Here is a 13,919-nt window from a genome sequence, read left to right as displayed (position 1 = left end):
TGGTAGCGTGTAATGAAGAGGGTGATGGGTTGTTGCATGTTAATGGTGAAGATGTCCTTTGTGTGTTTTCATAGATTAACAACATTTTTTCATTCACATGTTCAATAACCAAAAAGATCATATGCATTATTTCATGTAAACCTTGTATGGGGTGTGATGTTGACCAATTATTGATTGATAACTATAATAAAATATTTGGTTGTTTAGTTTACATTGTACTTTGATGAAAAAAATCACATGCATAATGTTCATTTCTAGCATCTTACTTTGATGTAATTTTTTTTCAAGGATATGATGTTGTAATTTAAAGAAATGATACAGAAGGGTAAAATTGTCTTTTTTATCATTCAACACACAAAAATTTAGAGCTTCCAACCAAATAACATGTTAAAATTCAGATCTTAAAAATTCAGACCCTCTTAGAAATTCAGACCTCTTAAAAATTCAGATCTTATAAATTCAGATCCTACCAAACAGCCCCTTCATCTTCTTCATTCCTCCATAATAATCTCAAGAACAAGTTCAAGTCTTCCAAAGATCCAACCCACCAAGTTGGTTCCTAGGATTTTTGGTAAGCATTCCTTGTTAATATAGTGTTTTTATACACATTCATACTAGTTTTGTTACATTTACACACATTTATATGTGTTATCCATACGGTAATACCATCTGCAAGTGTTCTTCAACCATCTTCAAGTGTTCTATGCTTGAGGATCTTCATCTTCATTTCATTATGCACGAAGAAATCCACTCAAGGTGAGTTCATACCCCTTTATTTTCAAGTTTTCCAAGTTTTAGGAGGGGGGGATACAAGTAAACAAATCTAATTTGGATGATTTAAAGGCTTTGTAAACTAAAAATACAAGTTAGGTCACAAAACATATCTATGCTTAAAAATCAGTTTTTTTACAAAAAAAGTTGTGATCTGTTCACAGACTGTTTTAAACATCTTAAAATTAATATTTTTAAAACCTCTTCAATATGAAAATAGTTCAGGTTACACCTTTCTAAATACTACTCGCACACTTTCTTACAATTTTTCTACAATTTATGGTGATTTTTACAAAACTGTCTATCATTTCAAAGATGATTTCGGACCAGTCTATGAAGATGAGCATTTTCACACTTGTTTGAGATGACTAAAAATTATAATAAAAATTACGAATAAATTAGACTCATTTTATAAACTCTCAGAGTTTACGGATCCAAATTTTGACTTACAATGATTTTTGTAAAATTTTTCTAAAAACATGGAAAGAAAAGTCAAAAATTAAAAATTGACTTTATCATACTAAAGGTTCTTGTGTTAGATGTAAGTTTATATGATATATTCTTTCAAAACATCTAGACATGTTAACTTATATGTATTTATATATATGATTATATAAATTGTCTTGACAAACAAACATAATAAACTATAATCGGTATAGTTTGGAGGACACAAACCACACTTTTCAAATGTACACATAATTATGTAAAGGCATAATTATCTTATTTTGCAACTAAAAGTGAGTCATAGTTCACATAAATCTGTTACGGCTCTTGTGAGACTTTCCTTCACTGAACCTACCTAGCGTACACCGTAATTCCTATAGTTATAACCGGAGTCTCCTGGAGGGAAAGCGAGGTAATTGTGTATAGATCTATACGGGGTTGACACCCCCACACCTGAGCTGTACGCTACAGCTACACGAGGCCAGTCTAGGGTCAAAAATATCTTACTAAAATTGATGCCTGAAGAATGTCATGACAGGTATATGAGTCACATCAAGAATGGTTGTAACGACTCACATAGGGAATAATAATACAATTTTGGTTTATAGAAAGCTTACACTTCACTGGTTTTATTAAAATATAAAATTACATATCCTTTTTCAGTATTCAGTCAGTTACACTTCTGATCTTAGGGTTTAAGAGTACATTTATTTCAAACATCCGAAAATATGAGATTTTCTGGGAACACAATCTTTATAGTTACAAACAAAAGAAAGCAAAGGACATGCATGCATATATTCACAGTTTTGGAGCGACAGTTACAAACTATTTTCATAAAAAATATCGGATTTTCTATAAGTACAATGAGAACTATTCTAAACAAGTGCAAAACCATTTTATACAAAAATGTTTATGAACTCACCAACTTTTTAGTTGACGCTTTTCGAAACGACTTGTATTCTCAATGAACAAGTAACATATAATCAACTCTGCTATGAGATCAAGTGTTGAAATCTTATGAAGTTTGACGTTTTTCACTTTTGTGTAACTGATGAACAACTACAAAATGTAAACTCTGTAAGTGTGTATTTTCAATGTATGTCACTTTTAATGCTATGTTTCATTCATATTCAATTGGTGTGATACTGTACAATGATGTCATCCGCCCCCGGACGTTGTCGTCCTGGTTCGGGGGTGTGACATAATGTGACACCTATTCAAATTTTATATCAAAGGGTGCCTTCATATTCTCACATTCGAGTTTTTGGATGTTTGTTTTATCCTCTAATCCCATCTACCACTATAAATAATTTGCAACCACGATCCACTCCATGCTTATATTTGGGTTACCCTTCGAATCATCGTGGATATAAATGTTACGATATATCTTCAATTAAAGTTATTATTTGTCGACATGTTTTATTTGATGAGAATGTGTTTCAATTTGCAAAAGTTAATACTACTTCTTCTTCCATGTATGATTTTTATGTGATGATATCTCACCATATACAATACATCACATGCAAAATCTCACTGCTTCAAATCTGCCACAAATAACTGAAGAAAATCCAGCCCACCAGGATTCTCATTCATCACCATCCAATCAAAATAGCCCATCTTCAATATCAAATGACAAGCCATAAAATCACGACCCACTTCCTACAAGTCCACTCATTATTTCCTACTCCTCGTCCTACAATGGTTAAAAGAAGCCAAATGGGTGTTTTTAAGCCAAAAAAATATCATAATCACGCTTTGGTTGCCACTGTGTCTCACTCACCATTACCCCATAACCTGGTTGCAGCCCTTCGTGATCCGAATTGAAAAATGGCCATGGACGATGAATATGATGCTCTTATTAAAAATAAGACGTAGGATTTAGTACCTCGCCCACTGAATGTTGATTTTATTTGTTCTTTGTGGATTTTTACTCATAAACAAAAATCTAATGGTGTGTTTGAGAGGCATAAAGCCCAACTCGTAGGTGAAGGGAATACTCAATAGGTTGGCATTGATTGTGGAGAAACATTTAGCCCGGTAGTAAAACTGGCTATGATACATACGGTTCTGCCTTTTCATTATCTAAAGCATTGCCCATTCATCAGTTGGATGTAAAAAATGCTTTTCTTTGTGGCGACTTACAAGAAACTGTATATATGCATCAACCATTGGGTTATAGGGATTAGAATCATTTGGATTATGTATGTCTTTTACGTAAGTCCTTATATGGGCTTAAGCAGACTCAACGCATATGGTATAAGCGATTTGCGGATTATGTTCTTTCTCTTGGTTTCACTAATACCAAATGTGATAACTCTTTGTTTATTTATCGCAACGGCTCTCACATGGCTTATATCTTATTATACGTGGATGACATTATTTTCACGGCTTCCTCTGATGATCTTCGGTTATCTATCATGGGTTTTCTTAGCTCGGAATTTCCCATGAAAGATCTTGGGCCTTTAAATTACTTTCATGGAATTTCTGTATCTCGGCATAAGGAGGGTATGTTTCTTTCTCAACACAAGTATGCCGATAAAATAATTGAAGGGGCAAGCATGTCATCTTGCAAGCCTTCTCATACACCCGTTGACACAAAACAAAAGGTTAGTGGTACTTGTAGTACTCGTTTTGAGGATCATACGTTATATAGAAGTCTTCTTGGGGCACTACAATATCTCATGTTCACCCGTCCTCATATATCTTATGCAGTTCAACAAGTGTGTTTATATATGCATGATCTGAGAGTTGATCATATGCAATCTCTCAAGCGCATAATCTGATATATTCAAGACACTATAAGTCATGGTCTCCATCTCTTTTCATCTTCGGTTTTATATCTAGTTTCTTATAAGGATGCGGATTGGGGTGGGTGTCCGGATAAATGACGTTCTATGTCCACATATTGTGTATTTTTGGATGATAATTTAGTGTCATGGTCATCTAAGCGACAACTTTCTCTTTCACGATCGAGTGCCGAAGCCGAATAGGGCTTAAGCATCCAAATTAGGGTTTCCTTGTTAGATAACCCTAATAGCCTCACTATTTAAAGAACCCTTATGCCCCAAAAACGTGGTGAACTTGTTGATTAGGTTTTCCACACGTTTTGGGCAGCCTCCTTCTCTTCTCTTCTTCATCCTCTTGCTCTTGGTGTTTGTGAACCATTAGAGGAGTGACATTTGTGACTCTAAGCTTTCTAAAGTCAATACAAGAAGGATTTGAGATTGTTATTGCTACATAACAATCAAGGTATGATCTAAACCCTAATTTATATGTTATATTGATTATCATATGCTAGATCTACGGTTTATAGTCTTGGATGTATTGCATGTACAATAGAGAAACCTAGATCCAAGCATTAGGGTTTATATGAGCACATAGGATGTTCTTATAGCTAAAACCCATCAGTGGTATCAGAGCCATGATTGGTTTCTATTGTATTGATGCCTTGTGTTTGTTCAAGTTGCAAAATCGAGTTTTGAGCTCCCTGCCTGATGAACTCGGCGAGTACCACAGTGTACTCAGCGAGTCCAGTGTGGTACTCGGCGAGTTCGAGCGTCAGATGGAGCTATTTTCGGGATTTCTTGCTGTTTTTCTCATGGATACTTGCCTTATTTGTTTTAGATCATTAAAATCCGATTTTATACATATTTATGAGTATATTCTTGATTAAACAAAAGATAATTACCAATTGATTAGATAATAACTTCCTTATATGATTAAATTTAGATTATTTGTATTAATTGGGTAACTTATTTTGCAAGAAATTGAAATTAGGTCAAATATAGATAATGATGAAATTAATTTTTTAAATTATATTATTTGTTATTTGATCCTTGTGTTATGAAAAGTTTCAATTTTCCCCTTTAGGTTTTATAGTTTAAATTTGAACTCAAAAGTTTTTGTTTTGAAATTTAAATAGTTGAAACCCTAATGTTTTGAAAAGGTTTCAAAACTTGCCCTCAAGTTTTGGAATTTAAATTTGGATTACAAGTTTAATTTTGATGTATATTTAAATTCTAAACCCTAATGTTTTTGAAATGTTTCAAAACTTGCCCTCAAGTTTTGGAATTTAAAAGTTGATTAAAAGTTTAATTTAGGAATGTTAAATTCTAAAACCCTAGTGATGTTTTGAAAAATTCATATCACACCCTCATGGTTTTATTAATTAATTAAGGTGTATAATTAAAAAAGGTTTAATAAATCCATAAAGTTTTGGTTTACAATTTAATTGAATTAAAAGTATAATTGTTAAACTTGACCACCTAGTATTTTAAAAGTGTAAAATACACCATCTACTATATATAACATTAAAAGTCTAACATTATATATATGTATGAGTAAAAGTCAGTCTTACCGTTAGTAGGCCTCATTCACGAAGCTGGTCTATAAGGGGTGTTTAAGGAAATTGCCTATAAAATGGCGATTGAATGGGTATCCACTCTTACCCACCACACTCTTGACTAGTGGAGGGTCGTTAGCCAAACGGGTAAGATAGGACAGAACCTTCCATTATAAGTATAATGAAGTACAAAAGTAACTAAATGTTTTACAAATTCTCATTCTTAGTTACTTTAGGCAAAAGTGAATTGATGCAATTCCATGAAATTACACTTTGTACCCTTGCAAAGACGTTAGTGGAGCGTGTGTGGTTTACCGACACACTAAATGGTTCTAAGCAAAGGTAGCAAAGGGTGACTCAATGTTTGTCATAGTTCGGTGGAGCGTGTATGGTTTACCGGCACATCGAATATGTGACTGTAACATGTGGGGGCACCATGTAAGTTTGCATGGTTATTCACACCCGCTTTGTGATCCTCGGTATCCCAGTCACAAACTAGAGGGGCATATCGAGATTTAAACATGCCATTGAAAAGTTCAATGAATCTCAAAGGATCTAGGAGTTTTCATAGATTTAAATCTTAAATTTCTTTTTCGTTTTTTCATGGTGGAAATTAGTGAATCGTCATTCACTTACCTTCAAATATTCTACAACTAAATTACGACATCCCTTTTCTAAGTTGTAGCGTATTGTGTTGGGTCCTAGCCTTAATATCTCATTTGGGTGATTTATTAAGGACTCAATCTATCAACTAACTTGAATTCATTTTTCTCCCATTTTGTAGATGTCAATGTACGACAACTATGGTCTTCCCAAATCCCGTGGAACAAGCATTCCACATGAAGATGATATTCCCCGATTTGATCGAGGAACAAGAAATCATGCTTCACTTCCTCCACCTCCTCCAATTATTCTCCCTAACCCACAAGATCAATGAATTGAAAGGTTCAATGTCACTAAATCCCTATTGGAAATGAAACATGAAGATGGTAAACTCGTGTGTGCCCACGTTCTAGGAATGAAATCACACATCGATAGGTTGATAATGTTGGGTGCGTCATTCCATGATAAGTTGGATGTGAACTGGGTTTTGCAGTCACTCCCTGAATCATATAATGAGTTCAAAAGAAAGTATTATATGATGGATCATGACGATAACCTCATTGACCTAACTTACATGCTCATTGTTGTTGAATCAGAAATGATTTGGCAAAGCAATGGAGCGTATTTGTTGGGAAAGTCAACCAACCATGATTCCGAGGACGTTCTAGGAGATCCGACCTGCGTTTACTGCCAAGTGAAAGGGCGTTGGATACAAGTCTGCCCTAAGAGCCTGAAGAGTCCAGAAGATGGGAGAGTCAAAGAGTATGGTTGTGCTTCAGGTAAAATCCACTATCTAACTCCGTTAAGTTCCTATTCGTTGATTCTTAATATATAATGTGATAAGATTGCATTTGAATGTTTTGCAGGATCAGTGAAAAGAGAGGAATCTTGATGGAAGAGCAAGATGAATCTAATCACAAAGAAATGGATCTCGATCGCATGGACTTAAAGATTAGATTTTGAGCTTAGAAAGTTATGATAGAGTTGGTAGGAATATTTGATTACATAGTTTTTAGTTGATTTTGCATTGTAAGGACAAATGTTTTCCGCTGCTTTTATGAATAAAATAAATTTTGTTTTGACGTATTTATTTATTTATTTCCTTGCAATGAAATCGTTATGAAAAATTGATGTTTGCATATTTCTACAACGAATGGATAAGATTCTTAATTATGTTAATAGTGGAAATGTCAAGAATTCACCAAATAGGGAGAGTTTCTCATCGCCCAAGTTTCAATTGGATAGAAACTTGGAATCATGCAACTTGGTTGCACGATGAATGAGAAATTTCATATTTGGAAATTAGACTAATTCGTTGACAAAGTGTCAAGTGAAGGACTAGGAGATCGAGTACACAAAGTTGTGTGTTGATCAAGTCCACCACAAGGGTAACAAAGATATTCGTCATGATTTACTAAAGGATTAGTAAATATGATTATACTTATAAGATTAAGTGTAATTCTGAATTGATTGAAAAGGTTTAAATCAATAGCAGAACGAATAAAAGAATCAAGTAGGCAGAAAGATAAAAGTTTCTTTATTCTAAGAAGAAGGGAGAGTACCTTTTATACTTTATGATATGTCTTAAGAACCATATTTCAATTGATCCTCTAAATAAGTCTTAGTACAAGTGTATGTATAAGAAGAGGAATCAAGAATTGAAGAAATGGTTAAATCAAGAAGTCAGTCATACTTCATTCCAAAACAAGTCTTAGAGTTAAGATTGTAATATTGAGTGACAAGTCTTCAGAAGGTTTATAACATTCATCAAATGTAGAATTTGGAAAAAGGTTTTCCTATTCTCGCACATTTGAAATTGGAAAGTTGTGATGTCTTGGATAAGACAAAGACCAACTAGGACCAATTTTATGAAATGTTTTGTCTTGATAAAGGCTACACTAACTCTTGAATATTTGTTTGTCAAGAAATGTTTATTGACAAGAGAATCTTATATGTCAAGGAGTCAGTGGGAGTCTTAATGGTCTTGAAAGGTTTCAAGAACAAATCAAGAATAAACCTTATCGATCATCACTAGCACACGAGTAGAGGTTTACAACCTATCGTTTTGACATTATATTGTTTCTGTGCTGTTCCAATTGAGTTAATTATGCATGTGAGCCCTATGAGTTCTCATTTGAATGCATAAAAGGCAAGGACCTTGATCAATGAAAAATACATTGATAGGAAAGGGTGAGCTGCTTAACTACTTGGAAGACATGGTGGGCAGCCGTCAGGGCCGGTCCATTGGATTTTAATGCCCCGGGCGAGATAAGAATTTTATGCCCATATGTTTAGACCGCGCCCAATAGACAAAACACATACAAAAAAAATTATAATACAAAAATTCAATTAAAGTTAAAGTCAAACAGAACCAATACAATTACAAACCAAAAACTTACAAAATCACTTAAAAGGATGCCTTGTGATTTTTGAATAAAAACCACTATTATTTTACATTAATCAAGACTTTGTTAAAATTTACTTTCAATATTTTGCTTACTAATTCAATCTTTATTGAATCATGATGCTTCCGGATCATATCCATTCTTCTTGTAAACTTTGATATTTGAATAGATGCTCATGGACTTTCATCTTTATATGCTTCATCCAAAAATAATTTCTGCAAAATAATAAATTCATTTGATTTAACTTTATCAACAAATTCATTATTCTCACAATCATTGGAACAATCAACCAAATCATTGGAATTTCCAATCGGATGTGTAGCAATATTATGTATATCATTAAAACTATTAATCAGATCATTAGAACTATTTTCACTGACTTTTTCATTTCTAACAAAAAATCCAATTAAAGAAAGATAGTACCCAAATTTTGTGTTTTTGTTTACACTATCAATATCAGTATGTCAACTAACCTGGAAAAGAGGTAATGAAATCAGAAATAAGATAATGTATAATAGCAACAATAATTAGAACTCAGAAGTTCAATTGATTTGTATCTGGTATACCTCCAACCAAATGAATCACTAAACATAACATAAAAATTCAGAAGTTCAATTGATAAATATATTGTATACCTCAAAACGGAATCAGAAAAGTGATAAGAAAAAAGATTTAGGAATTACCAAATAACAAGGCATCGAACTCTGGTCTGCAACTCATTCAAATCAGGAAAACTGAAATGAAGGCTTCAATCTCTTAGTCTCTAAGAGTCCAACTTCGGACTCCAAGTTTTCTAATCATACAAATCTGGAAATGGGAATCATCAAATTAGAATAGTTATAAGAAAAGGAGAATAGGAGAAAAGAATCACCAAATCAGAAAAGGGTATCCCTCAAACGGTAATCAATGAATCACTAAATCGGTATACCTCAAACAAGAATCAATGAACCACCAGATCAGAAAAAGGGAAACAGGAATCCCTAAATCCTTACAAAAGCCACAAAAGTATTCAGAAGTTGGAGAATATGAAAATAGAAGTAACGAAAACAGAAATCGGATTAAAAACATACATTTAGTTAATTTGAATTTGATGAAGACAGCTTCTCGATCTTCTACAGCTTCCGGATTTTGAAGCGTCGATTGGCAATCAGCCAATCACAGATACAGCTTACGCTGCTGTTGCCAATTCTTTTCTGTCTCCCGCTCAAATTGCACGCCTTGCACCAGAAAAAAGAGTATTAAGTTAATTTTCTTGGGCCGAAACATATATATACATATTGCTTATTGGACTAATCTGATGCCCCTCCATTTATGCTGCCCTGGGCCTTTGCCCATCTCGCCCATGTATTTGGGCCGGGCCTGGCAGCCATGTTGCCATAAGGCAAGAAATCAAGATTGAGAAAGTTCGTTCCATATGAGTTTGGATTTGTCACAAACCTTGGTTTTGACAAATTCACATGGATAGGAACACATACACCATTAAAATCTAAGTGTCATAAGATTCCCTTCTTCATTAAAATGACTGTGAGGAAATGCTTTCACTAAAAGAGATTTTAAGAAGATAGTGATTGTGAAAATTGGATTCTCAGATTCGATTATGGTCACGGTATCCCTTTCCATGATTCGAATTGTGAGATTTTGCAATTAGTCTCAATTGTTTAGACACATATATGAACTATCTAAGGCAAAGGTGTATAAGCTTATATAAACGATTATCAAAGCATTGGGTATTAGAAATATGAACTTAAAGAAATTCAATAGGCATTGTTTTTCTGAAAGTTAAGCTGCTTATAAATACATGTCAAAGCTAGTGGAAGCATAAATGTTATGTTTGTAATAATCATCGTGATAGTGGTAGCATAAATGTTATGATTGCATGATTATTAAGGCAAGTATTACAAGTTAGCAATATTAATTATAGAAAACAAGAGTCATACTTTGCAAAGTTGTAAGGGTTGAATAGTTGTTTTGCTATAATTAAGGGAGAGAATATTATGCTTCATTTCAAATCTAAAGGTTTAGGTTGTGGAATGTTAATAAATATATTCAAGGATACATAGTGTGTTCTTAAATTTCGATTATGATTACGGCATTCCTCTTCATAATTCGAATTATAAGAATGTAGCACATAAAATATCATGGCAGAAGATTGATAAAGTATCAAATATTTATCTAAGACATTATGAATCGTGTTCCATACGCTTCGGGTATAAGATCGATTGAAAATGCTGTAATATTTGACCATTCTAAAATTTTCCAAATGTCTAGCGCATTTAGAGAGAAAAAGGACAAGAATCGGTTTTTTGACTAAAATAATTAAACAACTATCAAAGGACAATCCAAAGTTCACCAAGGATTGGTCGCTTGTGAGTAGTTGGAAGTATAGTATTGAATGGACCATATCGACATTATTATGAATAGAAAAGATTCTATTAAGAATGAGTTGTCATATGGAAAATATGGAAACGTTTCCATATTGGGAGTTAGATATTAAGAATCAATGTCTAGATTAGAAACTTTTATGCAAAAGGATGTTCAAAGGAATGTACTTTGAGTGAGAGACATCACATCTATGGGAATTGTCTTGTAACAATCTCCGATAGAGGACTTTGTAATATCATTGGCAATAGTCATTGTGACTTTTGTGCTATGACATTACGAAATGATCATTGCATAAAATGTTAGAATCTAGCATATTCCATAAGTGGTAAGAATTTGATATTCTTTCACCTATGAAAAAGGATTAGGAGTTGTGAAATGAGTATGATTGGAAATGTGTTCATTTGATCTATTTCACAAAGTGAGAACCGTAGGTAAATATTATGTGCATGCTAAGAGCATGGGACAAGCGTTGTAATAATTCAAGTAAGAAGTTGATTTCCCAAAACAATAAATAATGAGTAATCGATATGGTGATAAATAAAAGATGTTTTATTTATACTCAAAGGTTTGAGGCCATATGGGATTAGTATTATTCATGTGTTTCACTTTGCATGTTTTGACTTCCTGAATAATTTAATTGGTTGAGAACAGTCAAATTATTCAAACAGGCCACAGTCGTTCATATGTTGGAAGTAGATATGAATGAAGATTGTCGTGAATTGGTGTGTGGATTGTCTAAAGAGTATTAGACATAAGAAAATGTTTGCTGCAACGTTCATGAGTGCTTATGAATATGATTTGAGCATTGGACTAAACCCACGCTCACTTGGATCACTTCATGGATTGTTATCATGAGTGATTAGTGAGACGATAACGTCTTATATTCTTAAAACCGAGATGTGCGAGTTGTATCTTACGAATCGGTTGCACATTGATAATACGTAAACGCACCAGTAACTTGGTGTCATAAAACATATTGCTGTGTGTGATTCGATGAGTGAGTGCAAGCAAGCATTGAGTCAAGGTTTATCCGTTCCTTTTATCCAAAGTAAGATAAAAGCGATATCTGTGGGCCCATCGATGATTTAGTGATGGCACCTAAGCGCTTGGCCAAGCCGGGACTAAATTGATGTGTTTAATTATAGTCTGTTGTTAGTCGTCATAAATCGAAAGTCGGAAAATAGTATAGAGAGAATGATTAAGTTCATGTCTCATATCTATACGATATCAAGAGTGGAGGAATATATGATACTTTATCTAAAGGAAACGCGTATCTGATAAGATCAGAGTTGACAGCGGTTTTGGAAAGCTACGATTGCAGATCAGAAATTCTTTTTGAAGCTTATTGCTATGCTTTTTTACTTTTGCAATCCAGGTTACAACATAGGTGAAGAATACCTCATTACGAAAGCTCAGATGTTACTGCATAAATGAACTGGTTGGATTTTTAGAAAAAAAAAATGTGCTTAGTGTATGTAAGCGTGCATGATGACTATGTGTTTGCAAGAGTGTCTTCATGCGACTTCATAAAAAACATGATATGTATTTGTTTGATTATATGAAGTGTGAATCTTAATTTTTTTTGGATCCATGGTACATTCCTTCTTTCTACCATAGAACTAAAAAACCAAAAACAGTAGTTCTTATTTTTTTTTTCAAAATATATTGCTTTTTTTACAATAATTTATATGGAAATCTATTGAAAACTAAATTAATAATAAATAAAAATAAAAAGTTTAGTTCTATTTTATGATAGAATATGCGAGAAACTATGTTTTTGACCCTCTAAAGAATATCAATACTGTGTTTGCTAATGGTTTACAACTATTTTGTTTGAGATGAGTATTTTTTTACAGTGAATTTAGCATCCATGACATATCTAAGTAGAAACTTCGTGTGGATTAAGCACATTAACTTTTGGAGAGATTTGGTTGTATGAAGACTTCGAGTGTTTCTCTCTCCAATAACAAAATGGTAAATTATTAACTGTTGGACAGATTTGCCTTTCATGTCCTTTCTTGGATAAAAATGAGATTTCATGAAATGTCTTAGGAAGTTGCAAATGTTTATGTATGTGTTAAAGGATATAGTTCATCCTAACTCTTTGTGGCGTAGAACCTATTTTGTGTGAGATTTTTTATAGGCTACTAACTAAAAAGACATGATAATTAATTCATAACAAACAAGTTTTTATATAGCCTTATCGTTATCATGTTACAAATGTTATTATTATATAAGAAATGCCAACAAATCGTGATCAATATGGAAACTGATGGATATGAGATGCTAACAAACACCTGAAAAATTGGGAAGTGCTTTAAAAGTAGAGGAAGATTGTATTGAAGATGAATACAACTAGACATAAAGAACGTTTTTCATATCTTTTAAACACATTGCAAAATTAATTTAAACTAACAATTATTGTACACTTATAGACAAGACATCTAAGTGTCTAAAAAAAATGTTTGCAAACATGTTATTTTTTAGGTCTATTAAATTTCAAAGTGGTTTTACCCTATCCCATGTGTGGTACACGGGTTATAACCTAACACACACACACACACACACACACACATATATATATATATATATATATATATATATATATATATATATATATATATATATATATATATATATATATATATATATATATATATATATATATAAATCCAAATTGAAACCGATCTGTAGGTCACTCTGTTTTTTCGATTTCATTTTTTTTTCGGTTTTGAATTGCTAGGATCGGCTCGGTTCTACAGCTTTTTTTGCACACCTTTACTATAGACAGAGATTAATCCTTAAGCGCCCTCTAATCGGTTGAGTACCACTTAGAAACTAATCAGAACCTAGTCAAGTTTTTTGTAACACAGTCTTTTTCTTAGGCAAAAGATCACAACATCCTTTATCCTTAGTGAAAAGAAACATATGTTATAATAATAATAATAATAATAAATCGTTTACAAACCCCC

At 33.0% G+C, this 13,919-nt stretch overlaps 1 protein-coding gene across 1 annotated transcript; it reads left to right on the top strand.

Annotated features, from left to right (window-relative positions):
• Positions 1-3,560: 3,560 nt before the first annotated feature.
• LOC122197519 (uncharacterized mitochondrial protein AtMg00810-like) lies at positions 3,561-9,812 on the top strand. The gene is made up of 2 exons (XM_042901713.1): positions 3,561-3,821; positions 9,666-9,812. Exons 1-2 carry the CDS (start codon positions 3,561-3,563, stop codon positions 9,810-9,812), a joined length of 408 nt encoding a protein of 135 aa, XP_042757647.1.
• The last annotated feature ends 4,107 nt before the right edge of the window (positions 9,813-13,919 follow it).

Source organism: Lactuca sativa, chromosome 4 (genome assembly GCF_002870075.4).
Source record: "Lactuca sativa cultivar Salinas chromosome 4, Lsat_Salinas_v11, whole genome shotgun sequence".
NCBI classification, from domain to species: Eukaryota; Viridiplantae; Streptophyta; class Magnoliopsida; order Asterales; family Asteraceae; genus Lactuca; species Lactuca sativa.
Note: the sequence above shows the minus strand (reverse complement) of the source record. Positions and strands in the feature narration are given on the sequence as shown.

Bases quoted from the DNA above. Each gene is read 5' to 3' on its own strand.
- LOC122197519 (XM_042901713.1), top strand. From the start codon at position 3,561: ATGGCTTATATCTTATTATACGTGGATGACATTATTTTCACGGCTTCC. The intron at 3,822-9,665 runs GTTAGTGGTACT...TGATGAAGACAG, and splicing joins CCGTTGACACAAAACAAAAG to CTTCTCGATCTTCTACAGCT.